We start from the raw sequence: 25,681 nt of genomic DNA on the forward strand, positions 1-25,681 counted from the left end.
CAGACTCCAAATAATAAACATTTGAAAGAAGAAAAAATGTGAAATCATTTAGAAAAATTGTAAAATGTACACGTGTGCATGTAATATGTATATGTAATATGTATGTGTAATATATGTAGATGTGTATACCTGTACATACATGGAGGCCAGAGAAGGATGTCAGGTGCCCTGTTTTATCACTTTCCACCTCATTCCCTTGAGAGTCTTATTGAACCCGGAGCTAGGCTGGCTAGCAGCCAGCAAGCCCCAGTCTGCTGTGGAACAATCCTTTTCTATACTATGAATATGTATGACTCTCATTGGTTAAAAAGCTGACAGGCCGGTAGGTGTTCAGGAAGTTAAGCGGGAAAAGCCAACTGAAAATAATGGGAAGGAGGGTGGAGTCTTGAGAAATGCCAGCTGCCAAGCAAGAAGGAGGTATAGAAAATGAGGTAACAAACCATGAGCCACTTGGCAATGCATAAATAGAAATATGGATTAATTTAAATGTAAGAGTTAGCTAGTAACAAGCCTGAGCTATCGGCCGAGCATTTGTAAATAATATTCAACCTCTGTTTATTTGGGAGGAAGCAGTCAGGACAGGAATGTCCATTTAGACCAGTCACCCTTTTGTTTCCAACCCCAACAACACTAGAGTGCTGGCATATTTAGCTGCATCCCATTTTTTTTTTTTTTTTTTTTTTTTTTGGTTTTTCGAGACAGGGTTTCTCTGTGTAGCTTTGCGCCTTTCCTGGAACTCGCTTTGGAGACCAGGCTGGCCTCGAACTCACAGAGATCCGCCCGCCTCTGCCTCCCGAGTGCTGGGATTAAAGGCGTGCACCACCACCGCCCGGCAAGCAGTTTGCATCCCACTTTTTATGCGAGTGCCAGGGATTTGAACTCAGGTCTTCATGCTTGCACAGGAAACATTCTTATCCACTATCCATCTCTCCCTGGGCCCCTAGGAAAACCTTTTTGTATTGTTTTTAAAAGAATGGCTTAGGAGCAGAGTGAGGGTGGCACATGCCTTTAATCCTAACACTTGAGAGACAGAGGCAGGCAGATCTCTGAGTTTGATGCTAGCCTGGTCTACCAAGCAAGTTCTAGGACAGCAAGGCTACACAAAGAGACCCTGTCTCAAAACCACCACCACCACCCCTCAAAAAAAGAAAAAGAAAATAGCTTAGGAAATGTACACGAGGTTAGACCAAAGGCATTGTTATTTTTTGGTTTTGTTTTTTGAAAACAGGGTTTCTCTGTGTAGCTTTGGAGCCTGTCCAGGAACTCACTCTGTAGACTAGGCTGGCCTTGAACTCACAGAGATCTGCCTGCCTCTGCCTCTCGAGTGTGCCACCACTGCCTGACTAGTGGACATTTCTACACCATCATTTATTGCTGTATTGTGATTGACTCTCAGGGTTTGCAGAGATGACTCCAAGAAGCCAAATTGAGATTTGACAGTAATGGAACCTCAAATTAGCAAGTGTTTTGTACTGTATGCCTAGATTTGGGGGTCACTTACCAAGACGATTGGACCATCTTTTGTAAGGACAGCTTTCAGTATTTGACAGGAAGCGAACATGCTGTTAGTTGCCAGAGCATCCTTGTCATAACAATTCCACACTTTGATGGTCGCTTCCATATCCACGGTGATCGCCAGGCGCAGCTCTGGGAGGGTGGCCAGTCTCATGATACAGGTAGGCTGTATTGGGCTTACCCAGGTCATGGCACCCTAGGGAACAAGAGCAGCATGTGTCTGAGGAACTATTTCCATTGCTTTTACCCACCAACTTTATTTGGAAGCCTTTTCCAATTTGGAACTACTGCTTACAAGAAGAGGATACAAAAATTCTAAGCCTCAGCCGGGTGGTGGTGGCGCACGCCTTGAATCCCAGCACTCGGGAGGCAGAGCCAGGCGGATCTCCGTGAGTTCAAGGCCAGCCTGGGCTACCAAGTGAGTTCCAGGAAAGGCACCAAGCTACACAGGGAAACCCTGTCTCGAAAAACCAAAAAAAAAAAAAAAAAAAAAAAAAAAAAAAGAAAAAAAAGAAAATTCTAAGCCTCTCTAGCTGGCCATGTGGCACATGTCTATCACCCCAGCCCAGGGAGGCAGAGGCAGGAGGGGCACCACACGTTTGAGGCCAGCCTGGTCTACAATATCAAGACCAGTTGGGGCTATACTACAAAACTATCTCAAAAAAGAATAACAGACACAACAAAAAAGAAAAATATAAACATCTAGACTATCTGGGGGCAGGAGCAGACTTGAAAACGGGACCATACGCACGATGCTCAGAGGCAAGCATTCACTACAGACCGCCTCCCAAGTCCTGGGATCAAAAGTGTGCACCACCATCACCCAGCTACCAAACTCTTCTGTGAAGTTATCATCACTCAATACCAAAGCTACATAAAAGACATAACAAAAACAAACAAACAAAAAACAGGAAAGGGAAAGTAACAGCCAAGCCCTCTGATAAATACAGAAATTCTCAACAAAATATTTGCAAACTGAATTCAAGAGTACACCAGGGGGGCTGAAAAAATGGCTCAGTGATTATGAGAATCTACTCTTCTTCCAAAAGACTCAAGTTCAGTTTCCAGCACCCACCTAGGGTGATCATAATTTCCTGTAACTTCAGCCCCACGGTAGCCAGTGCCCTCTTCTGGATCTACAGGTACCTGCACTTGTGTGCATATACTTCTTCCTCCCATACGAACAACTTAAAAATAATAAAAACAAATCTTAAGCCAGGCAGTGTCAGTGCACGCCTTTAATCCCAGCACTCAGTAGGCAGAGGCAAGTGGATCTCTGTGAGTTCAAAGCCAGCCTAGTTTACAGGGTGAGTTCCAGGATAGCTAGGGCTGTTATACAGAAAATCCTTATCTTGAAAAACCAAAAAATAAATAAAAAAAGTTAAAAAAAAAAAACTTAAAAAAGAATATACCAAGCTGAGTGGTGGTGATGACCCATGCTTTTAATCCAAGCACTCAGGAGGCAGAGTCAGGCGGATCTCTTGAGTTCAAGGCCAGCCTGGTGAGTGAGTTCCAGGACAGCCAGGGCTACACAGAGAAACCTTGTCTCTGGGGGAAAAAAGGAAAAAGAAAGAACATACCAAAAAGAACACTCACCATGACCAAGCTGGCTTTATTATAAAGGTGCAGGCATGGTTTAATGTACATGAAAACAAGGTTATAAATGACACAAATGGACTCAGGGATAGAAACTGAATGACAATAGACGCAGGAAAGGGCAAATCCAACATCTCCTAAGTCCTGAAGGAACAGAACAGAAGGAACACGTTTCAACACAGTGGAGGCCTCACTTGACAAACTGTCCTTGTCAGTTTTTGTTTTTATTGGCAGCGATTTTGTGGGTCAGTGGGTGTGTTGGTGTGTAGGTGAACTTGACACAAGCTAGAGCTATCTGAGAAGAGGATCCTCAGCTGAGAAAACATCTCCATCGGATTGCTTCTAAGCAAGTCTGTAGGGCATTTTCCTAATTAATCAATGTGGGAGGACTTGGCCACTGTGGGCGGTGCCGCTCCTGGGCAGGTAGTACTGGGTGGTATAAAAAAGAGAACTGAGTGAGCCATGGAGAGGGAGGGGCCATGGAGAGGGAGGGGCCATGGAGAGGGAGGGGCCATGAAGAGGGAGGGGCCATGAAGAGGGAGGGGCCATGAAGAGGGAGGGGCCATGAAGAGGGAGGGGCCATGAAGAGGGAGGGGCCATGAAGAGGGAGGGGCCATGAAGAGGGAGCCAGTACAGACTGTCCCTTCTCTGCCTCTGCTTAAGTTCTGCCTCATCCCCCCTGAAAGACTAATCCGTGAGCTCTTTCCTCCCCAAGTTGCTTTTGGTCATGGTCTTTATCACAGTAACAGAAAGCACACTCGCACACAAACCTGTAGCCAACCTATATTAAATAGTAAATGTTAGGTCTCAGACTGTCCAGGGATCCAGAGATGAGCTCAAGCTGGACTATAGGACTTCTGGTGATAGATAAAAGCTAGCTTTTCCCCAGGAACTTCTGAAACCAGCTCCCATCTGCCAAAAGGCATTACTTCCCTTCTGGTTGAAGGGATATGGGGCTCCATTGACATATACTCATGGCTGCATATCAAAGCCGCCCCCAGGCTCCCTGGTCCCTACTCACAAGTACTTGGTTCTAGATGTCAAAGCCCCCATGCAGTCTCCCGGCCCTTCCCTCTCGCAGCTACTCACCCCTATACCTCACTGTTCTCTCTTTACTTGCTCTCCCTGGGCTCCATTCTCTGTCTCCTGCTATCTCCACCTTCTCTCCTGTCGCCCCCCCCCCCCCTTCCCTAGCTCTGGCCATGTCCGTCTACTTTCTCTCTCTGCTCTGGACTCTTCCAGATGCCTCTGGCTGTGCTCTCATATCTACAATAAAAACTCTAATCATGTCATGGAGCAATCCCATTGGCAGTTTCTTTATTGTACCCTCTTGGACTCAGAAAACAAAAAACATGGGGGTGGGGATTTAGCTCAGTGGTAGAGCGCTTGACTGGCAAGCGCAAGGCCCTGGGTTCGATCCTCAGCTCCAGAAAAAAAAAAAAGAAGAAGAAAAGAAAAGAAAAAGAAAACAAAAACAACAACAACAACAAAAAAAAAAAAAAAACAAAACCCAACAACCTCAAAGCATTTACAGCAACATCAGAAACAAGACACTCTTATTTGGCTCTTAAAGCAATACGGTATTGTTCTAGCTAGAGCAATAACACAAGAGAAGCAAATGAAAGGGATGCCAATAGGACAGGAGAAGCTAAAGTGACCTTATTTGCAAACACTGATTCTGTACTGAAGAGATTCTGAAGACTCCACGGGAGAACTCTTAAGACTGATAAGTTTCCAGCACATTAACAGGCTGCAAAATGAACATAAAACAAACACAAACCAGGGCCCTTCCCATTACCAATAAACAAACTGCAACCAGGGAAGCAGTCAGGTCCACAGCAGCCTCAAAACAAGAACAAAACCCTGGAGTGATGGGTCAGCAGTTGAGAGCAATCACTGCTCTGGCAGAGGACCCCAGCTGGGTTCCCAGAGCCTACACATCTCAGAGTCACCTCTAATAATCTAACACTCTGGGCTCTGCCGGCCCACCAGCCATAAACTCTCACAGGCACATATGCATATAAAATAAAAAAATAAATATTAAAAAAATGAAAACTTCAAGACACTGAGAGGCACTGGAGGATGATTCAGCAGGGAACCCAGTTCAGTGCCCAGCACCCACAGCTTACAACTATCTGTAACTCTAGTTCTAAGGGACCTGACACCCTCCTGTGACCTTCACTGGCACCAGGCACACATGTGGTGTGTGTATATTCAGGGAAAACACTCCTACATATAAAATGAATAAATTTAAAAAAAAAAAAAAAAAAAAAAAACCAGGGCAGAACCAGGAGTGTGGTGCACACCTTAAACCCAAGCACTGGGGAGGCAGAGGCAGGTTTATCTACGTAGGGAGTTCCAGAATAGCCTGGGCTGTACAAGGAGATTCCATCTCAAGAACAAAAAAGATGAACTGAGGATTCAGGTTCAGGTCCTGGTCACTTCTGCTGCTCCTCTGCCAGACTCACCTCTCGAATATCCCAGGTGGTAAGCCGAGTCATAGAAGTCACCACACAGACAATTGATTTTCCTTGTCCATTATGTGTTAAGCCACTCCCTGAGAGATAGTACGCTGTTCCCTCAACTCCTGCAAGGAAACCCCAACATTATTTGGACACCAGATAGTTGAGGGGTGACTCAAACCAAAACAAGGTATGGTTTTGTTTTTCTGTCTCTGTGGGAAGGCTTGGGCAACAGCTGTAGAAAGGATGGAGAGAGTGTCAGCCAATCAAGCTGCAGGTTGTCTCTGGCTCAGGTATTTTTACTCTTTAATCTGTTTCTATAGATACAAAATGGGTACTAGTTAGGAATGTAACTCGGTCAGTAGAGTGCTAGGTTCTATTCCTAGAGTCCCATAAACCCTAATCCTAGCACTCATTTGGGGGCAGAAGGATCTGCAGTTCAAAGTCACTGTTGTTTGCTACATGAAAGAAGAGTCATTGCTGTCAGCCTATGGTCCATGAGACCCTTCCTTTAAAAAACAAAAAAAAAAAAACAGTTAACTCATGCAATGAGCCCAGGACCTGGTACCACTGCCTAGATGCCTGGACTGAGTCTATCAGGTCGATCCCAGTCCTAGGGGGAGACCTTGATCTGGAGGAGGTGGGAATGGGGGGTGGGCTGGGGGGAAGGGGAGGGGGACAGGAAGGGAGAGAACAAGGGAATCTGTGGCTGTTATGTAGAACTGAATAGTATTGTAAAATAAAAGAAAAAAAAATAAAATCAGAAAACATAGAAATAAAAAAAAAATAACAAAACAAAACAAAAAAACCAGGTGTGGTGGTGTACCTCCAGTCCCATCGAAGGCAAGTAGCAGATCTTGAGTTTGAGGACAGTCTGGTCTACATATTGAGTTCCAGGCCAGTCACAGCTATGTAGTAAGGCCTTATCTCAAAATAAGAAAAGTTAAGACTCTTCCCATCAGGAGAGTGGATTCCACAAAGTTGTCTTCTGATATACACACGATGTGGAATATACATACATCACATATGCACACACTAAAAATTATAAGTGTAAGAAATTTAAAGTATCTCCCCATCAGAGAACTGTCACAAGCAGGTTTTAGGGAAAGGTAAATAATAAAGTCTATGCTATTTAGTAATTTCCCCATTCAATTTTCTGTATATTCTGGGGAGGGTAGGAAGCCTCTGGGGAAATGGAGTGATAGGGCTGGGCTGGCTTTACGCTGCTAAGCAATCACTCTGGGTCTTCTATTCAGATCACAGGAGACAAGAATCAGGATTGGTTCCATGGCTAGACAACAAGCCCAACCCATTAAATTTTAATGACCCTTCTCCTATTAAATAAGAATGTAACACTACATAGAATGGGAAAAATATCAAGTGGGTGTCTCTTCTAGGATACCCATGCCCATACCAAAGTCCCCAGACATTTCTTTGTAGATGAAGTCTTCTGGCTTTGCCCGAGACATAGAGTGTTCTTGCCTAGTTTTGCGAAGGAAGTACTCCTTCCACGTCTGTGCACCCAGGGTATCTAGAGACAAGTCGTAACAGAGCCATCTCTTCTTACACAGCTTCCTGCAAGGCACAGTCACAATCCCAGTCAGCTCACCTCCTCGGAGGCCCTGTTAAAGTGCATGAACTTCTCATCACATTCTTCCTGGGTGTATCTCACACACCAGGGGTCCGGGTGCAGACTTAGAAGCCGCCCCTCCCCCCCCCTTCCTTTCTGGACCCCATCCTGCCCCCTTTCCTTACCTCCATAGGGAGTCGCTGGTTGCAGCCAAATTCCAGCTCTACAGGAGAGAAAGGAGTCCTTAAGCCAGCATGCTCTCATGCTCTGGGCTGGGCCTACACAGGTTCATCAAACTCAATCCCAGCTCTCCAGGCCCAGCTAGCCTAGGGAGACCTACCCCAAGCAAACACAAGTCATCTTGTGAGAGCTTGGAGGACGGAAGAGCAGTCTATTTGACTTGGGAGCCTCAAGGTCCTCACATATCCGCAGCACAACTCCACACATCAGCTTGTTCCTTTCATCTAACAGAATTTTGTTGTTGCTGTTATTGGTTTTTTTTGGCGAAAAGGTCTCTAGTAACCTAGGCTGGCTTTAAATTCACCATTTAATTGACTATGACCCAGAGTCCCGATGCTCTTGCTTCTACCGCTCATGCGCTCCGATTACAGGCATGCGCCAACACTCCTGGCTCATTTAACAGGATTTGGGGTCTTCGGAGTGAATGACGCTAACCCATGGGCTCTCCTGCAGCTTGACACTCCCATTGGTCAAGAGAAGCAATGAGTCCCCGAGACGCTAGGGTGTCAGAGCTGCGTGGACAGGTCTGAATAAGGTAAGTTTAAGGAGTGAAGGAAGGCTGGGTGAGTTGGCTGGGGTAGTGAACTCCGTGGCTGGGGTGAAAGGCCAACGGGGCCTTTTATAGGACTATACAAAGTGGAGGCATCCAGGCACAGAGCTGTCAATCAGACAGCAGTGGAAAGTGGAGAGTCTTTACCTTGTTTACTTGGGCAGCCTGTAGCAAGCTGAAGGCATCCAGATAGGAGAAGATTTCCATCACCGGCACGTTAGGCAAATGGATCTCCATCTTCCGTGGCCTAAGCCCACATTCGCTCTTCTCCTCAGCTTGCTCTGACTTTAAAGGTTTGGCCAAAGATGGCAGCATTTAGCGAGATTGCCACCTGCACCTCATCTGCACCTCATCAGGCTTTGATTGACGTGAGCTGCAGGCCTGTAGACTCTCCGCCTGACCCCCCACTCCTGTCTTCCCTGGAGCCAGATGCACACAGCTGAGAGTGTGTTCACACTGAAATTCACTCTGCAGGGTTGTTTATTGCATAGATGACCCCAACACCACCTTCCTGGATCTGTGGACCAAAGGCACGTGAGCCCTGATTGCTGATGTACTTGTCAGAACTTTCTAGAAAATATCAAGTAACACACTCGTTTTCAGTGGGTTCAGTTGTGTGAAGCCCATTAGGTTGCTCCAAATTACTAGCATAGGTAATCTGCTTTCCATGTTTATGTCTGCCTTGAGAACGGAGTTTGATTGGTAGGACCCACCTCTCAGTGCCAGTACAGTCTCTGAGATTTTGCACTTATGTATTTAGCTTTCTAGAAGAAAGGGTTACCTGAAGAAGACACCTAATGCCTGCTGCTGGCCTCTGTGCACACACATTTGAGCACACACACACACACACACACACACACACACACACACACACGCACTCATGCATACAGACACTTACAAATGCACTACACGTGAATTCCAGGCCAGCCTAGGCTAAAGAATGAGACTTTGTCTCAAAAAAAGAAGACCAAAAGCCTCATGCTGATTTTATCCAAGCATACATTACTAATCAGAAATCAGAATTACATTCTCCTGTGTATCCACAGGGTAGAGTTTGTGTCCCGGATCCTCGGTAGCTGGGCTTCTTTGTCCTTTAAGACAAAAAAAAAAAAAAAAAAAAAAAGCTCAAGGAATCCAGTATTGAACTAGAGTGCACACATACATAGACATATGCATATATACACACATATAGGCACACGCACACACACATATACACTATGATTATATGCATATGTACATGTAGACACATGCACGCACATACAGTGGTCACATGCATATATACACACATAGACACATGCACACACACATACACACAATCGGCATATGCATACACATACATAGACACACTTTTTAGACTATGCTGTCCACTGATTCAAATTGAAACCAGTTTTGAGGGCTGCAGACGCCAGCACTGACTTTGTTATCAGAGTTAGAGGTTAGAACGTGAAATGCCCTGAAAAGCTAAAGCGCCTGAAAACAAGGCTACAGGCCCTGAGAGGAGTCAAACGCCTCCATGTGCTATAGTGTTGTCGATTTCCCTCCCTCCCTCCCTCCCTCCCTCCCTCTTTCTTCCTTTCTCTTCCTTCCTTCCTTCCTTCCTTCCTTCCTTCCTTCCTTCCTTCCTTCCTTCCTTCCTTCCTTCCTTCCTTTTTCTCTCTCTCTCCTTTATTTTGAGAAAGGATCTCACTATCTAGCCCTGGCTGACTAGCCTGGAACTTGATATGTAGACCAGGCTGGCCTCCGACTCATTAGACTCAGAGATCAGTCTGCCTCTGCCTCCCAAGTACTGGGATGAAAGGCGCGCACCACACCTGGCTTTGAATTTTGTGTTTGCTGAGTCAGAGGATGGCCCTGGCCTCCTTTTCTGAGTACCTAGCTTAGATGTTCAAACGAGAAGGTATTATCACTCCTTACAAAAAAAATGAGGCATTGCTACCCCAAACCCCTTAACAAGGGACATTTTCCATCCACGTCGGAAGTTTTTTTTTTTTTGGGTTTTTTTGTTTGTTTTTTGAGACAGGATTTCTATGTGTAACAGCCTTGGCTGTCCTGGAACTCACTCTGTAGACCAGACTCACAGAGGCCTCAAACTCACAGAGATCTGCCTGCCTCTGCCTCTGAGTGCTGGGATTAAGGGGATGGGCTAAGAAACCCCATAACTGTATTCAGAGCTCATCTGGGTAAACTAAGTTCCTCATCTGAGAGCGATAATCCAGTCACATCTTTATATTTTATTATGTGTATTCGTGTATGCAAACTGGAGTGCAGGTACCCACAAGGTCAGAGCTGTCGTAGCTCCCCAGTGCTAGAGTTGCAAGCAGTTTTGAGCTGCCCCCAGTAGGTGCTGGGAACAGAACCCGGGTCTTCTGTAAGAGCGGCATATGCTCTCAATTGCTTCCCCATCCCCCCTGTCCCACCCAGCCACATATTTTATCCTATTAAGGGATATTCCCACCTTTGTCATCAAAAGTGATACAAGTTCCAGGGATTGGGATGTGGATGTATCTCTTCATGGGCATCGTCAGTCAATTGACGGCAGTTACTGAATAAAGACACATTTGCACGTTCACTTTGGTTGGGAATCCCATAATAACCACTTTAACAATATCAATGAGGGGCTCCAAGCAAGAGTGCCCCCAGGTTCTTAACCAACTCCTGACACAAACAGCTGTGACCTTGCTGGTGGCAGCAGCAAGATGTCTGCACTGTTGGTAACGGACTTGAGAGTGTCACCAAGTTTTTGCCTTCACAATCTTCAACTTCCATGTAAGAAGTTTGGCTACTCTGAGGTTCCGTAAAGAAAGAGCAAATCAAGAGACACAGAGAGACAGAGGAAGAAGGATGCCTGAGAAGCTCAGGTCCTGCAGCCCAGGCAGCAGACATATGAATACAGAAGGCACTAAAGATGACTGCAGCCACATCAGACCCTGGCCTGGCTAGTTTTACGTCAACTCGACACAAGCTTGAGTCATCTGAGAGGAGGAAACTTCAATTGAGAAAATGCCTCCAAATTATCAGGCTGTAGGCAAGCCTGTAGGGCATTTTCTTAATTAATGATTGGTGGGGGAGGGCCCAGCCCATTATGGGTAATGCTATCCCTGGGCTGGTGGTCCTGGGTTCTATAACAAAGCAGGTTGAGCAAGCCATGAGGAGCAAGCCAGTAAGCATCACCCTCCATGGCCTCTGCATCAGCTCCTGCCTCTAGGTTCTTGCTCTGTTTGAGTTCCTGTCCTGACTTCCTTCAATGATGGACTGCAATCTGGAAGTGTGAGCCAAATAAACCCTTTCCGCCCCAACTTGCTTTTGGTCATGGTGTTTGATGGAAGTAATAGAAACCTTGACTAAAACAGACCCTAAGCAAACACTCTCCTGCTCTGGCCTGTCAACTGCCAGACACAGGCAAAACGATGGTGTAGCCAATGTTTTTGGAGTGGTGTGCCAATAAGAATGAAATATTTTGAAGTCGGCTAGATTTGGTGATGGACTAGGTATGTAGCAAGTGAGAAAAAGACAAGATGACTCTAAGAATTTGGGTCTGAGCAGCAGATGCAATAACTCACACGAGCAACTGATTTTCAATAAAGGTGCCAAGGTCATTCTATAAGGCAAATGGTAATCTTTTTAACAATGATTTTATTAAGACTAAGTGTGTATATGGTTAAAATTAGGACCCGAGCGGTGGTGGCCCACACTTTAATCATAGTACCCAGGAGGCAGAGGCAGGCAGATCTCTGAGTTCGAGGCCAGCCTGGGCTACAGAGTGAGTTCCATAGTTCCAGGTCTATATAGAGAGACCCTGTCTCAAAAAACCAACAAACAAAAGGAAAGAAAGTTCAAGCATGGTGATGCGTAAGTATAATCCCAACACAGGGAAGGCTGAGACTGCAGGATCAAGAGTTCCAGGCTAGCCAGAGACACTCTTTTAAACAAAGTTTAAAAAGATTTATGTTTACATGTGTGTGGGTACCCACAGAGGCCAGAAGAGAGAGCTAGATCCCCTGAAGCTGGAGTTACAGGAAGTTGTGAGCTGCCCAAAGAGGATGCTGGGAATGGAACCCTAGTCCCAGGCTGGCCTCGAACTCATGACCCTCCTGCTTCCACCTCCTTCAGCAAATCCTACCAGTGTGCACCACCACAACCAGCAGAACCCTAGTCCCTTGCAAGAGCAGCAAGTGCTTTTAACCATTGAGCCATCTCTCTGACCCTTTATCCTCCCCCTCCAGACATACACACACACACACACACACACACACACACACACACACACACACACACACTTTTCCTTTTTTTTCTGTTTTAAATCTGTGACTCATTGTGAATTTGCTTTTCTGTATGGACATCCAACAAATCTAGCACTGTATGTTCTTTATCACATTTCACTGAGCTTGTAGATGAAAAGTTAGTTGATGGTATACATGCTGATCTATTACAGGATTCGATGTGATGTTCTAGTAATCCATTTCAATAATAAATGCATTTGTCTCTTCATCAAGGTGAGACAAAGGTGATCTTTTTGTTTGTTTTTTGAGACAGGGTTTCTCTGTGTAGCCCTGGCTATCCTGGAACTCACTCTGTAGACCAGGCTAGCCTCGAACTCATAGAGAGCCGCCTGCCTTTGCCTTCTGAGTGCTGGAATTAAAGGTGTGCGCCACCATGTCCGGCCCAACAAAGGTGATCTTAACGTCAAGCAAATCTGCAGTTTCAAAGTTTGGCTTCCTTTCTAAATTTTATTTTTAATACTTATTTATTTTATTTGTATGTGTAATGCCCGAGTGCATGTATGCGCACAGGTGTTAGATTTCCTGGAACTGGAGTTACAGATAGTTGGGAACCAAACCTGAGTCCTCTGCAAGAGCAGTACATGCTTTTAACTTTGAGCTATCTCTCCAGCCTCTTGAATTTGTGTGTGTGTGTGTGTACAAATGTGCCGGTGCCTGGGGAATACAGAAGAAGGTATCTAATTCTCTGGAGCTAGAGTAACATGAGGCTCTGAACTGACTGCTGTGGGTGCTGGGATATGAACTCCAGTCCTCTGGAAAACCAGCAGGAGCTCCTAACTGCTAAGTGATCCCTACAACCACCAGCTATGTGCCTCTTAAGATCTTCTGGGTCACCTTGATGTTCCTTCATTATGTGAACCTGAGCTGTCTCAGCCCATAAAGAAGTGTGTTTAGGCGGGCGGTGGTGGCACACGCCCTTAATCCCAGCACTCGGGAGGCAGAGGTAGGAGGATCTCTGTGAATTCGAGGCCAGCCTGGACTATCAAATGAGTTTTAGGAAAGGCGCAAAGCTACACAGAGAAACCCTGTCTGGGGGGAAAAAAACCAAGAAAAAAAAAAGTGTGTTTATAGGCCAGGCATGGTGGCACACACCTTTAATCCCAGCACTCAGGAGGCAGAGGCAGGCAGATCTCTGTAAATTTGAGGCCAGCCTGGTCTACAGAGTGAATTCCAGGACAGCCAGGGCTGTTACATAGAGAAACCCTGTCTCAAAAACAAAACAACAACAAAGAAGTGTGTTTATGGTGCTGGAGAGATTGCTCAGCGGTTAAGAGCACTGGCTGCTCTTCCAGAGGACTCAGGTTCAATTCCCAACACCCATATGGCAGCTTATAACCATCTGTAACCCCATCTCCAAGGCCTTTTTCTGGCCTCTGAGGGCACTAGGCATGCATATGGCACACAGACACACATGGAGACAAAACACCCACGCACATAAAATACAATAATAAACAAAAGAAGTGTGTTGACTGAAGTTCCTCTTCTTGGTTGGGTCTTGGAACCCAAGGTTTTCTTCTTTGGCCCTGGGAGCCTGGCACATACTGGGGCTTTTCCCCCACAGTCTTGTTCCCCTCTGCAATGCAGCACTGAATTGGATGAAAGCCTTCAAGGGAAGGGCACCTTCAGTGGGATGTCCGGTTCCACGCTTCCGTCTCCTTCCATGGAATACTGTCTCCAGGAGCCTCGCCTTCCACAGTCCACTCTTTCCACTTACTTGCCTCTCTCCTCCAGTTGCTCAAGAGCCGAATCTCCTAAGAATGGGAGTTGAGCAGCCTTCGTATTAACAGCCAGATGCTTGCAGGCAGAAATCAGATAAAGAATTATGGCTCAGCACTCTGGTTCCTTTCCTTTTCATGCTCTGCTCACTCAGATCCTAGTTAGCTAGGCAGCTCTCTGAAGATATCATAAAGACTAATTTTTGAAAATCTGATTTCCTTTTTAATCTGTTTTCATGGGAGCATGCATTTTCCACAAATCACACCATTGTATCCAGCAAAGGAAGTCTGGAACTCTGTTTTAAACCATGTCTGTACCCTGATTCCTCTCACGTTACCCCTTGTCTCCTCAACATCTGTATTTTGATTTTTTAATTTTATTATTTTATGTGTATGGGTGTTTTGCCTACATGTACATGTGCACACCACATGTGTGCCTGGTGCCCAAGGAGGCTAAACAAGGACATCAGATCCCCCGAAGCTGAAGTTACAGGTGGTTGTGAGCCACGTGTGGGCGCTGGGATCTGAACCTGTGTCCTCTGCAAGAGCAACAAGTGCTTGCAACCACTGGACCATCTCTCCAGCCCTGTATTTTGATTTTGTTTAATTAAAATTTTATTTATTTACTTATTTATGAGTGTGTGTCTGCATATGTTAGGTGTGAGTAGGAATCCAAGGGAGACAGAAGAGGGCGTTAGATCACCTGGAGGCGGAGTCACAGGCTAGCCTTGTGTTCTGATGTTAAGAGGCAAATCAGCCATTAAGAACACTTGTTCTGGGCTGGAGAGATGGCTTAGAGGTTAAGAGTACTGACTGCTCTTCCAGAGGTCCTGAGTTCAATTCCCAGCAACCACATGGTGGCTCACAACCACCTGTAATAAGGTCTGGTGCCCTCTTCTGGTCATACATGCTGTATACATAATAAATAAATAAATAAATCTTTAAAAAAAAAAAAAAAAAAAAAAAAAAAGAACACTTGTTCTTTCAGAAGACCCAAGCTGGATTCTCAGCACTCACATGGCTGCTCACAACTCCAGTTCCGGGGGATCGACACCCTCCTCTGCTCTCCATAGGTAGCAGGCAAAGAGGTGGTACACAGACATACATGCAAAGAAAACAGACATACATACAAGTGAAACACTCATACACATAAAATATGAAAAAGGGGGTGGTTTTTTGGTTGTTCTTTTCTTTTTTTAGAGGCATCTCAAGGGCTGCAGAGATGGTTCTGTGGTTAGGAATATTAACCATTCTACCAAAGGACCCGAGTTCAATTCCTAGCACCTACATTAGGCAGCTCACAACTGCCTGTAACTCCAGCTCCAAGGGATCCAGTGCCCTCTTCTGGCCAACTTGGGCACCTGCACACAGAGACAAATACATAAAACAAAAACATTTAAATAAAAGTAATAATAAAATAAATTTTTAAAAAAGAAAGCCGGGCGGTGGTGGCGCATGCCTTTAATCCCAGCACTCGGGAGACAGAGGCAGGCGGATCTCTGTGAGTTTGAGGCCAGCCTGGGCTACCAAGTGAGTCCCAGGAAAGGCGAGAAGCTTCACAGAGAAACCCTGTCTCGAAAAACAAAACAAAACAAAACAAAACAAAAAAAAAAAAAAAAAGAGAAAGCTCAAACTTTACATGTTTTAAAGCAGAATTCTTTCTGGCCCCACAGATCATTTTTCCACGTTCTTCCTCACAGTCCAATGCCACTCACATCTGTCCCTTGCCCCCGGCTAAAAATCTCATTTTCTTTGCTTGTGACTCTGACTCCCTTCGTCTTCCTTGAAATCCTTCACAGTTCAAACACCACTGCCCTTCTTACAATCTCCCCATCCTGCTCAGGCCCTCATGCTGTTCTGCTTGTCCTCATTATGCTTAATAGCACCTGTGATTAGGTTGTAAATAAATTATTAAGTACATTTATTTATCTGTTTATTATGTTTCCTTTTGTGCCATACAATTTCCGTAACGAGAGGAGTCTGCCTCTGACTCACTGGTGAATCAACATAGTCCAGACTTGTCTCTGGTGCATGAGATTTAATTATGACCTGATGGATGAGGGACCAGGTTAATCAATCCTGAGCTGATGAGAAGAGAAGCAATGCTGAATACCATGGTTACTAAAGACCATGGTTGACCCAGAGGAGCCCTGCTCAAGGTACGGGTGAGGACAGATTGAAATGGAGCTCAAGTCTCCCCCTGAAGAATATGGGAAATGTTTTCCTCCTTTTCTTTAAGAGTTTTCTTCAGAAAAAAAAATTATGTTCTTTCTCTGTCTCAAAATGTGTATGTGTTCCTTTAAATATTCTCGCCACACAAATTCTAGTTGCCTAGTACTTCTCTGAAGATGTCCTTCAGATTGACTTGAAATCTTATTATACAGTATGTATAAACCTATTACATACTTATACATGAATTTATTATTTTATATTAAATGTCTTCTTAATATGAAATATATCATTATATTATAAAAATGTTTCATTCCATATGCACAGAGCGATACATAACTGATGAACTCTAACAGGGCCTTGTCTCCCAGTTTCTGCGGATGGTTAGGAGCCTGACTTCCGTGAAAGTCTGGCTCCCAGTTGCAAAGCTACCTCTTTCATTAAAAAATTTATTTTTCCATTGTATAAAACCAATTAACTGATGCAGATGGTGACCTAATCATCAGGTGAATTTAGGATAAACAAATGGAGTTGTCAAATTTCTTACTGGAGGACCAATTAAGGACTAATTACCAGGGCTCCAAAGAACATCTGTGTAATAGGGTGTACTTGTGTGGCAACGTAAAAGGGTGAGATCTGCCGGTGTCTTCCCGGTCGTGGGGTCACATTCTGGCTTAAGGCTTACTAAATCCGTTCTCTTTCTGATTCACCTTTGTAAAGGTTTCTGGGTGGGGAAAATGTCCTGTTTTAAGCTGGGAGCCCGTGAGAAGGCTCAGTAAGTAAAGGTTTGGTGCCAAGCCTGAGGACCTGAGTTCAAGCCCTGAGATCCCCGTTCATCCACTGAGATGAATGCCCCCAAGTTATCCCCTGATCTTCACATACATGTCATGGCATGTGCACTCCCACACATATAATAAATAAATGTAAAGAAAGCATTTATCTGGTCATGGAGGTACCTGTGTATAATTCCAGACCTTGGGGGACTGGAGTAGAAGACTGAGTCCGAGGCCAACCTCTGCATACTCAGACTGTCTCAGAAGATGGGACAATGCTGTTGTAGGAACAATTATTTTTCTTGAGGACAAAATAAGTATTAAGCACACCCAGTAGAAATGAAGATGAACTAATAACCAGAGATCTATATTCAGAATTTGGAACAGTTGGGTTGTATTTTGTATTTTTTTTTTTTACCATCTCATGAAGAGAAAAAAAATAGAACTACAGAATTAAAAACTTAGTAGAATGTGATAAAATATTTTTAAAATTGATGTACAATTCCATACAACCTGCCTCGTGCCTTTTTTTTATGGAAAGATCTACATTTTTTCAAATAAATATGTTCAAATTATTTAGTGTGTGTGTGTGTGTGTGTGTGTGTGTGTGTGTGTGTATGACATTTGTATGAGGGAAGCAGTCCCAGCATGTGTGGAGGTCAGAGGACAAGTTTGGGAGGCAGTTCTCTCCTCCACTGTGACTTCCAGGCCCTGAACTTGGGTGGTCAGGCCTGTACAGCTAGCACCCTTACCCAGTGAGCCACCTTGTCAACTCCTCATAAATGTTTTGATAAGGGGCTGGAGAGATGGCTCAGGGGTTAAGAGCACTGATTGCTCTCCCAGAGGTCCTGAGTTCAGTTCCCAGCAACCACATGGTGACTCACAACCACCTGTAATGAGATCTGGTGCCCTTGTCTGGCCTGCAGGGATACAAGCAGGCAGAACACTATATACATAATAAATAAATAATCTTTAAAAAAAAGCTATAAAAAATGTTTTGATAAGCCCATAATGTTAAAGAGGAAGCTTCCTGGGTGCTTTCTAAAGTGACTGTGGACAGTTACCAAATAGCTTCATAAAGGGAGTTGATCCTTCCTTGTTTGAAGAGCAGATAGGAAAATTAGCAAAGAGTTGATTATAGGCAAAAGATACAAATTGAAGTTTTTCCAAGTGAGGGGAAGAAAAAGTTAGACTTGGAAGAGGTTGTAAAAATGGTTGCAAGCATCCATTGCCTCTTTGTAAGCATATCTCTTATTTTATGTGCATTCATGTCTGAGCACATGTGCGTGTACATGAGTATGGAGGACAACCTCAGGTTGCTGTTACTCAGGTACTGTCTACCTTATTTTGGGACAGTCTCTAATTAGTCTGGAGCTCAATGATTAGGCTAGGCCCGCTGGCCAATGAGCACCAAGCATCCACAAATCTCCAGTGCTGGGATTACAAGTGAGGGCCTAAAAAAATGCCTGGCTTTTTTAGGAGGAGGGTACCTCTTTATAGTGAGACCCTGTAGCTCTCCCCACCAAATTATGCCTGCTCCTCCTTCCTTCCCACTTGTGACCTCTCCATACCCTGCACACTCTACTCTCTGGTGCTGGTGACTGAGCCCCAAGCTCTAAGCATGCTAAGCACGCCACTCCATCCCTGAACTGCACCCCAGTCCATCTATGCCTTCAGTCAGGTCTGCCGCCGTGACTTTCTTTGGCTAATACAAAGCAGCAAACGGCAGAGCCTGTGCCTCCAGAGGCTAGGCTGGCTTCTGGTCTCTGGGGACTGTGCTCAGGCAAGTAGACAATCCTGGGCTAGTCTGACTATCCTCCAGACACACAAGAGCCACCATCCAGATGAGTAGCACCCGAGTGACCTGCCACCTGGTGGCCAATACGTGCATTAAACCCAGCTGGATGAAGCTAAATCAGAAACAGATTAAGAAGCAGCTGAGCCAAAGCACTAACCCACAAAACATGAGCTCAATGGCTTCTTTAGGCTGTGAGGTTTTGCAGGGTGGTTTGCATGCAGTCATGCGTAACTGATAATTTATCTCGAAGTCAATCAGTCTCTGTTTTATGACACAGGGTCTCCTGTAGCTCAAACCGGACTTGAACTTGCTAAGTAGCCAAGGGTAATCTTGAGTTCCTGATCCTCCTTGCCTTTACCTCCCAACTACTGGGATTACAGGCATGAGCCACCTACCACATCTGTCTATCAAATGCTTTCAAAATTGATATGCTCCTTTCATAAGTTTTGTGTTCAAATTTAACTTTCAGCTAAGGCTTCACCATGTTTTGTTTTGTTTTAATTTTATGTATAAGAGTGCTTTATCTGCATGTATGCCTTTATGCCAGAAGAGGGCATCAGATCCCATGATAGATGGTTGAGAGCCGCCATGTGGTTGCTGGGACTTGAACTTAGGTCCTCTGGAAGAGCAGCCAATGCTCTTAACCTTTGAGCTATCTCTCCAGCCCCTCACCATGGTTAAAAGAACTGTGTTTCAAAAATATACTCTGTTTGTGTGGAATATGAAAACCCTGCTGAGAGTTTGTAGAATTAAGGGAAAGAAAAAGGAATAATGGGTCAGCAGGTACAGTTCTTGCTGTGCAAGCATAAGGACCTCGGTCCAATCACCAGCACCCACGTCAGGCACAAAAATACGCCCATTCCAGCACTGAGGAGGCAGGTCCCCGGGCCGGTCAGAAAACCAGTCTAACTGGATCCGATTGGTGAGCTCCAAGTTCAGTGATACCCCTATCAAAGGTAAGGCAGGGAATGAGTAAAGAAGGCACCCATATTGACCTCTGGGTTCCTCATGTACATGCATACATGACACACAAGTACATATGAACACACACACACACACACACACACACACACACACGTATGCTGACTAGATTATAAAAATAAATACAGGGCTGGAGAGATGGCTCAGAGGTTAAGAGCACTGACTGCTCTTCCAAAGGTCCTGAGTTCAATACCCAGCAACCACATGGTGGCTCACAACCATCTGTAATGAGATCTGGTGTCCTCTTCTGGCCTGCAGCCATACATGCAGGCAGAACACTGTATACATAGTAAATAAATCTTTTAAAAAAAAAAAAATAAATAAATAAATACAAACTCAGAAAATAAGCGCAAATCTATATTGTTTCTACGGCATAATTACTAGAGCCAGACCAGGAATTTGATGTTTCTCTTGCGGTCCTCTCCACATGGGGGCCATGTGGACCTTACTGAATTACTACCTAAGTTAGAATCCAGCATCTATTATCCCGAGTTGATATTTTCCGTGTCCACAGGAGCTATTTCTGATCAGACAAAGTAAGTACTTAAGTTCTCCAGTGAACCAACATACAGCATCTGCTTCCCACCTACCCAGAAGCCCACTGTGGCCACAGAGCTCACCTTACAGGATGGAAAGCGATGGTGAAACCCAGTTACCCTGTAAACACCCCAGAGCAGGAGTCACACACATGACTGCCTCAGTGTGGGTGGCAGTGGGAGTTGGCATGCGTGATGGTATTCAATGTAATTCTACCTAGATACAAAAGGGAAGCAATGCCTCTCTAATATGGAGGAAAACATGATTCTTCTTCCATATCCTCATGTAGCATTTACTTGAATTTTAATTTTACCTTTTTCTTTTCTTTCTTTTTTTTTTTTTTTTTTTTTTAGATTTATTTATCTATTACGTATTCAGTGTTCTGTCTACATGCATGCCTGTAGAGCCAGAAGAGGGCACCAGATCTCATTACAGATGGTTGTGAGCCACCATGTGCTTGCCAGGAATTGAACTCAGGACCTTTGGAAGAGCAGCCAGTGCTCTTAACCACTGAGCCGTCTCTCCAGCCCACCTCTTTCTTTTTTGAGTTGTGGTTTGAAACCATGTTCTCACAAATGCCAAACAAACACTTTACCAATGGCTCATTAATTTACCTTTTTTTCCCCTGTGGAAAATTCTATCCCTTCATTGCAAATTGATATTTACAAGAAGTTGATTGGGTTTTCGGGATTTGATTAGAAGATGTGGGGAGTTAACAGGATACTGAATGTGCAGACCTTGTGTATTTTCTCTGCTCATGACGAAAGAGACACCAGGGAAGCGGATGTATACTGTGTTTTTCCCAAGACCCTTGAACTGCCCAGATTCCTTCAAATCGCTCCTTATCTTTGCTAGATGAGAACAGTCTCCGAACCTGTGTGTGTGTGTGTGTGTGTGTGTGTGTATGTGTGTGTGTCTGTGTGTGTATATGTGTGTGTATGTGTGTGTATGTGTATGTGTGTGTATGTGTATGTGTGTGTATATGTGTGTGTGTATGTGTGTCTATGTGTGTGTGTATATGTGTGTGTGTGTATGTGTGTGTATGTGTCTGTGTGTCTCTGTGTGTATGTGTGTGTGTGTATGTGTGTGTATGTGTGTGTGTGTGTGTATGTGTGTGTATGTGTGTGTGTGGTGTGTGTGTGTGTGGTGTGTGTGTGTATGTGTGTGGTGTGTGTGTGTACATGTGTGTGTGTGATGTGTGTGTGTATGTGTGTGTGTGTGGTGTGTGTGTGTGTGGTGTGTGTGTGTGGTGTGTGTGCATGTGTGTATTTATGTGTGTGTGGTGTGTGTGTGTGTGTGTGTGTGTGTGGTGTGTGTGTGTACATGTGTGTGTATGTGTGTGTATGTGTCTGTGTGTGTGTGTGTGCACACGCGCGTGCGTGTATGTGTGTGTGTCTTTCTCTCTCTCTCTCCCTACTCTCCCCCTCAGTTTTTTTAAGACAGGGTTGCTCTGTGTAGCCCTGGGTGTCCTGGAACTCAGTCTGTAGCCCAGGCTGGCCTCTAACAAGAAATCCTCCTGCCTCTGCCTTCTGAGTGCTGGGAATAAAGGCATGTGCCATCACTGCCTGGCTCAGTATCTTGTCTCCTTAAGTGGCTGCTTCATTGCAGCTTCCACCTGTCTCTCCAGACCAGTAGTCATCAGGCTCTGTCTCAGCAGAGCCTGGGTGAGGGAGTAAAGCTACTGTTAGGAAAGGAAAGAAGTGAGCGAGCAGATGAGTCCCGTGGGATGTCTTGTCTGTATTGCTGGGAACTGAGGGAACAAGTCCAGAAGTGCACTGAGAATTGTTACCTTCTGTGGACTCAAGGTTGAGGACAGAAGTGTTCATAATGAATTGGGATTTAACATCCCACAAAGACACAAGATATTCACCCTTAATTGTGGCTATGAGGCTTGTGGGGTTCTGAAAGAAAATGGCCCCCAAAGGAGTGGCACTATTAGGAGGTGTGGCCTTGTTGGAGGAAGTGTGTCACTGTGGAGGTGGGCTTTGAGGTCTCATACACACTCAAGCCACTCCCAGTGAGACAGTTTCCTGTTGCCTTTGGATCAAGATGTAGAATTCTCCAGCACCAAGTCTGCCTGCATCCTGCCATACTCCCAGCCCCAGCCTCCATGTTCCCCCCAATGATGAAAATGGTTTAAACCTCTGAAACTGTAAGTTGCCATCTCAATGAAAGGTTTTCCTTTATGGGACTTGCCGTGGTCATAGTGTCTCTTCACAGTAACAGAAACCCTAACTGGGGGCTGGAGAGATGGCTCAGAGGTTAAGAGCACTGGCTGCTCTTCCAGAGGTCCTGAGTTCAATCCCAGCAACCACATGGTGGCTCACAATCACCTGTAATGAGATCTGGTGCCCTCTTCTGGCCTGCAGTCATACATGCTGTTACATAATAAATAAATAAATCTTTAAAAAAAGAAGAAAAAAAAGAAAGAAACCCTAAGACAGGGCTCTTTGGAGATGAGACATGAGTTGCCATAGTGAATGATGTGGAGATGCTGCGGTTAATGCAGAGGGTCAGACATTTCAGCAAAGTCTATAAGAACTGAACGTGAGTCCCTGATAGCCCATCATGTTCCCAGACAGGTCACAGCCACACCTGTCACAAAGGCAACACAGAATGTCCTCTGAGCATCCTTGAGAGGGCTGTCATCTAATGTGTCTTCAGATGAGGACAAGAGAGCTACTAAGAAACCAAGCTCCCTGGGTACCAGTGAGATGACAGAATTCTATCTAACAGGGCCTAGAGGTAACATTTCATTGTCCAAAGTGAGAGAGGTACAGTTGCTGAAATCAGAGACTGGGCTGTCTTTGCCACTTGGGGGCCTTGAGCTACAAGGATTTACGTCAATGGCAAACAGGTCTTGCTGATCCTAGGAGAGACACTACACAGGTGATGATGATAATAACATTTATGACCTACAGCCAGAAGCCACAAAGAACAGGGGTATAAAGTGCTCATGTCAGCCACCAAGCAGAAAATCGTGATCCTCCGGACAATTTTGATATGGATTACACACAGGTCTTACACACAGCCCATTATTTGGATGTTCTTGAGAATTTACCTTTGCAAGTATAGAAAACATTTCTCACTTAGTCTTTGCCCAGGGGGAAGTGTGGGACTGTCCACTGGAGAAAGGACTAATCCTAGACCTTTGGAGTGCAGTTGGATTTAGACAGTGAGCTCCCCCTGGTGACATGGTGATTAAAAAAAAAAAAAAAAAGTCGGGCCTGGAGAGATGGCTCAGAGGTTAAGAGCACTGGCTGTTCTTCCAGAGGTCCTGAGTTCAATTCCCAGCAACCACATGGTGGCTCACAACCATCTGTAATGAGATCTGGTGCCCTCTTCTGGCCTGCAGGCATACATGCTGTATACATAATAAATAAATAAATCTTTTTTAAAAAAAAAAAAAGTCAGTTATAATAAACTTTCATGATAAACTAGGAAACACTGAGACCTGAGGAAAATGGCCCAAGTCCATCTTATGTGGGTCAGTGGTCCCGTGAACTCACTTCATCATTCCTGGTCTATGATATAAACTTACACAGATGTGCAGGGCAGTGGCAGATGAATGATGGATTACCTGTGGAGTAGACCAAACATGGACTTGAAGGATCAAAGTGCTGTAAAGCAGTCATGCTTCATCGGGGCCACTATGTCCATCGCATCCTGTGTCTGACGCAGACCACAGCAGGGGAGAGTCGGCTAGCACGGCCTGACCTGTGGCTGTCCCTGGTGGCCGCTGTGCGCGTGTGTCCGCCTGTGTCCACCTTCAGGAGCAGGTGAGTTCCATGCCACCAGTTATTTATTGGAAGAACCTGTTCTTGTCCATCTGCGCAGAAGAGAGGATCAAAAGCAATTTCCATTTTCCTGGGAAAGAAGGCCACTCACATTGACCCTTCTACAGCTCCGATCATTTTGTTCTCTGGCATGTCACAGTCTAACCAGGAGGAATCTCAACTCTGACCCTCTATTCTGAAAATGACATGGTCCTAAGATATCACAAACAGTGCAGGAAGCTATCTGGTGATCTGGTCAAGACAAATGGGTGCCAAAAGGCATAATAAGATTTTTTTTTTATTTTTAAAAACTTTTTTTTTCATTTTTACATACCAATCCCAGGTCAGTTTCCCCCTTCCTCCCCTTCTCCCCTCCACCTTCCCCATCCCCCCCCAATCCACTCCTCAGAGAGGGTAAGGCCTCCCTTGGGGAGTCAACAAAGTCTGGCACACTAAGTTGAGGCAGGACCAAGCCCCTCCCCCCTGTGTCAAGGCTGAACAAGGTATTACGCCCGTGGGAATGTGTTCCAAAAAACCATTTCATATACCCGGGATAAGTCCTGGTCCCACTGCCAGGGGCTCCCCAAACAGATCTAGCCACTTAACTGTCACCCACATTCACCTAGTTCGGTCCCATGCATGCCCCCCAGCTGACATGCCGGAGTCTATGAGCTCCCACAGCTTGGGGCAGCTGTCTCTGTGGTTTTTTTTCCCATCATGATCTTGACCTCTCTTGCTTCTATGATCTCTCCTCCCTCTCTTCAACTGTAGTCTAGGAGCTCAGCCCATGCTTGGTTGTGGATCACTGCATCTGCTTCCATCAGTTACTGGATGTAAGTTCTATGATGACAATTCACTGATCTGATTATAGGGAAAGGTAAATTCAGGCACCCTCTCCACTATTGCTAGGAGTCTTAGCTGGGGTCATCTTTGTGGATTCCTGGGAATTTCCCCAGCACCAGGTTTCTCCCTAACCCCATAACGGTTCCCTTTACCAAAATATCTCTCTCATTGCTCTCCTTCTCTGTCCCTCCCTCCACTCGGCCATCTTAGTCCCTCCTGTTCCCATCCCCCATGCCGTCCCTTCTACCCCCCTTCCCCAGTTTACCTAGGAGATCTTAACTATTTTCCCTTCCTGGGATCCTCAATGTGTGTCCCTCTTAGGGTCAACCTTTTTACCTAGCTTCTCTGGGGTTGTGGGTCATGGCCTGGTTATCCTTTGTTTTATGTCTAATATCCATTTAAGAGTGAGTACAGCCGGGTGGTGGTGCACGCCTTTAATCCCAGCACTCGGGAGGCAGAGCCAGGCGGATCTCTGTGAGTTCGAGGCCATCCTGGACTACCAAGTGAGTTCCAAGAAAGGCGCAAAACTACACAGAGAAACCCTGTCTCGAAAAAAAAACCAAAAAAAAAAAAAAAAAGAGTGAGTACATACCGTGTTTGTCTTTCTGGGTCTGGGTTACCTACTCACGGTGATTCTTTCTAGTTCCATCCATTTGCCTGCAAATTTCATGATGTCATTGTTTTTTACTGCAGAGTCTACTCCATTGTGTATATATACCATATTTTCCTTATCCAGTCTTCGGTTGAGGGGCATCTAGGTTGTTTCCAGGTTCTAGCTATTACAAATAATGCTGCTATAAACATGGTTGAGCAAGTGACCTTGTGGTATCATAATAAGAATTTAAATTCTTCTTTCTTTTCACTTTTAAAATGTTA

At 45.1% G+C, this 25,681-nt stretch overlaps 1 protein-coding gene across 4 annotated transcripts in view; it reads right to left on the reverse strand.

The window, feature by feature from the left end:
- Positions 1 to 24,015, reverse strand: part of Fbxw12 (F-box and WD repeat domain containing 12) — a 43,580-nt gene extending 19,565 nt beyond the window's left edge. For 2 of the 4 annotated variants that reach the window (XM_076577076.1, XM_076577077.1), the window contains exons 1-6: positions 8,081 to 8,394; positions 7,329 to 7,366; positions 6,988 to 7,148; positions 5,580 to 5,698; positions 3,112 to 3,255; positions 1,502 to 1,711 (exon numbers count right to left, since the gene is read on the reverse strand). In XM_076577076.1, coding sequence (XP_076433191.1) covers positions 1,502 to 1,711; positions 3,112 to 3,255; positions 5,580 to 5,698; positions 6,988 to 7,148; positions 7,329 to 7,366; positions 8,081 to 8,248 — 840 coding nt within the window. In that variant the 5' untranslated portion in view covers positions 8,249 to 8,394. Of the gene's footprint in view, positions 1 to 1,501; positions 1,712 to 3,111; positions 3,256 to 5,579; positions 5,699 to 6,987; positions 7,149 to 7,328; positions 7,367 to 8,080; positions 8,451 to 8,959; positions 9,025 to 23,766 lie in introns of those variants that run through there. The other 2 variants (XM_076577078.1, XM_006985867.4) reach the window with 2 other exon arrangements.
- Between the last annotated feature and the right edge of the window lie 1,666 nt (positions 24,016 to 25,681).

This window comes from Peromyscus maniculatus, chromosome 7, assembly GCF_049852395.1.
Source record: "Peromyscus maniculatus bairdii isolate BWxNUB_F1_BW_parent chromosome 7, HU_Pman_BW_mat_3.1, whole genome shotgun sequence".
NCBI classification, from domain to species: Eukaryota; Metazoa; Chordata; class Mammalia; order Rodentia; family Cricetidae; genus Peromyscus; species Peromyscus maniculatus.